General features: G+C 43.0%; 1 protein-coding gene across 1 annotated transcript; it reads left to right on the top strand.

Moving 5' to 3' along the window:
• Positions 1–213: 213 nt before the first annotated feature.
• On the top strand, positions 214–2,402 carry SARC_14132 (hypothetical protein; the record flags this gene model as incomplete). The annotated part of the gene is made up of 3 exons (XM_014291736.1): positions 214–356; positions 1,453–1,708; positions 2,160–2,402. Coding segments are annotated over 3 exons (642 nt in total), but the record flags the coding sequence as incomplete, so codon positions are not given.
• Between the last annotated feature and the right edge of the window lie 247 nt (positions 2,403–2,649).

The raw sequence follows: 2,649 nt of genomic DNA, 5'->3' as shown, positions 1-2,649 counted from the left end.
ATATATACTACACACACACACACACACACACACACACACACACACACATATATATATATATATATATATATATATATATATATATATATATATATATATATATATATATATATATATATATATATATATATATAAATGATACTAAAGTAGCGTGCATCTGATTGACCAATTTGAACTCACACCCAATCATTACACTCGAAATCATTTCTGCAGGCCTCATCGGGCGATGCGACGGTGGTGGCACTATCAGAGGCAGGCACAGCACCCAATGAGCACGTGGGCAGCAAAACCGAATGCGCGCTGCTGCAAGTGTGTCTGGACTTGGGCGTGGAGTATTCCGAACTGCGCAAAGAAGGGTGTGTGGGTGGATTGGGAGCATGTTCAGTATATGTGTGTGTTATTATAGAGGCTATGCAGTATATGTGTGTGGTGTTATAGAGGCATATGCAAAATATATGTGTGTTGTATTAGAAGCTTATGCCGTATATGTGTGTGGTGTTATAATGGCATATGTAGTATAGGTGTGTGTTGTAATAGAGGCTATGCCGTATATGTGTGTGTTGTAATAGAGGCTATGCCGTATATGTGTGTGTTGTTATAAAGGCATATGCAGTATATGTGTGTGTTGTTACAATGGCACATGCAGTATATGTGCTTGTTGTTTTAGAGGCATATGCCGTATATGTGCGTGGTGTTATAGTGGCATATGCAGTATATGTGTGTGTTGTTATAGAGGCATATGCCGTATATGTGTGTGTTATAAAGGCATATGCAATATATGTGTGTGTTGTTATAGAGGCACATGCCGTATATTTGTGTGTTGTTATAAAGGCATATGCAGTATATGTGTGTGTTGTTTTCGAGGTATATGCCGTATATGTGTGTGTTGATATAAAGGCATATGCAGTGTGTGTGTGTGTATTGTTTGAGGGGCATGTGTAGTATATATACATATATATATATATATATATATGTGTGTGTATGTGTTGGCGTTGTTCTGCCTTGTGGTACGTGTGTGTGTGCGTATTGAACGGATTGTGATTGCATATGGCGCAACTGGAATACGTTGAGCACGTGTAGGTATATTGGGGTATATTCCAAGGACAAGCGACACCGTCGTATGATATCTACACTGCATGCACCAACGCAATAGGAATTGGTATATACACAGACAAGCTCGACGAAATTCTGTCATACATAGCCAATCTGCATTCTCCTACTAATACAAGTGTGCACGCCTACCTATTTTTTTTACCTACCTACCTACCTACCTACTCACCTACCCACTTAGCTACCTAGCTTCTTATCTACTTACCTACCTACTTACCTACCTACTACCTACCTACCTACTTACCTACCTACTTACTTCCCTACCTACCTACTTACTTACCCACCTACCTACTTAGCTTCTTACCTACCAGCTTACCTACTTACCTTCCTACCCGTCCGCAGCGCGACATTGCGTCTGATCCCCTTCAACTCAGACCGCAAGCGCATGTCCAAGGTCATCCACCGCAACCACTCCACCCGTGTGCACAGCAAGGGCGCCAGTGAAGTCATGCTAGACCTCTGCACACAACAGGTGGACGAGAACGGCGCTGTCTCAGACTTTACGCCCAAGCAGAAGGATGTGTATCTGCGGCACATCGACCACTACGCCAGTGATGGGCTGCGCACGCTTGTGCTGGCGTACAAGGACTACCCTGAGGTGAGCGTGTGGGAGGGGCGCACGGGCATGCACGGCGTACACGCGGCTGGTGGGCGTATGTGCAAGTGTGTTTGTGTGGTTGTAGTTGTAGTTGTATTTGGAAACATACGCATCCGCATATCATCGACCCCTATGCCAGAGGCGGGTGTGAATAAGGACTTGCCCATGCAATGTGTGTTTCATGCAATGTGCATTGAATACAATGTGTATTTAATTTATTGTGTGTATCATGCAATGTGTATAGAACAGATACCTGTTCCGTCTTCTGTCCTGCCGTAAGGTGTGTGCTTGCGGGTGCTTGCAAATGGCAGTGTAGTTTCATCCGCCATCGCACAAGGGTAGGTACGTACCTGCACCACCCACCGTATCCGTAACGGGACAGAGATCGTGTACGTCTGTATAGGCAATTCGCTCGAGAATACTCAGCAACCGCCACACTTTCTATGTCCAGGACCACGGCATCAGCGACTGGGACGAAGAATCCATCGACGACATCGAGAAAAACTTGGTTTTTCTGTGTCTGGTAGGTATTCAAGACCCGGTCAGACCGGAAGTACCCGAGGCTATTCAGCAGTGCAAAAGTGCGGGCATTGTGGTGCGCATGGTGACGGGCGATAATGTAACAACCGCCACGACCATTGCCAGAGAGTGTGGTATCCTGGATAGCAAGAATGATCTCGGTATGCGTGTGTGATATATATATATATGTGTGTATGTATTTATTGTATGTATGTATATATGTATGTATGTATGTATGTATGTATGTATGTATGTATGTATGTATGTATGTATGTATGTATGTATGTATGTATGTATGTATGTATGTATGTATGTATGTATGTATGTATGTATGTATGTATGTATGTATGTATGTATGTATGTATGTTTGTATGTATGTATGTATGTATGTATGTATGTATGTATGTATGTATGTATGTATG

Source organism: Sphaeroforma arctica (assembly GCF_001186125.1).
Source record: "Sphaeroforma arctica JP610 unplaced genomic scaffold supercont1.4200, whole genome shotgun sequence".
NCBI classification, from domain to species: domain Eukaryota; class Ichthyosporea; order Ichthyophonida; genus Sphaeroforma; species Sphaeroforma arctica.
This window is presented reverse-complemented; position numbering and strand designations above follow the sequence as displayed.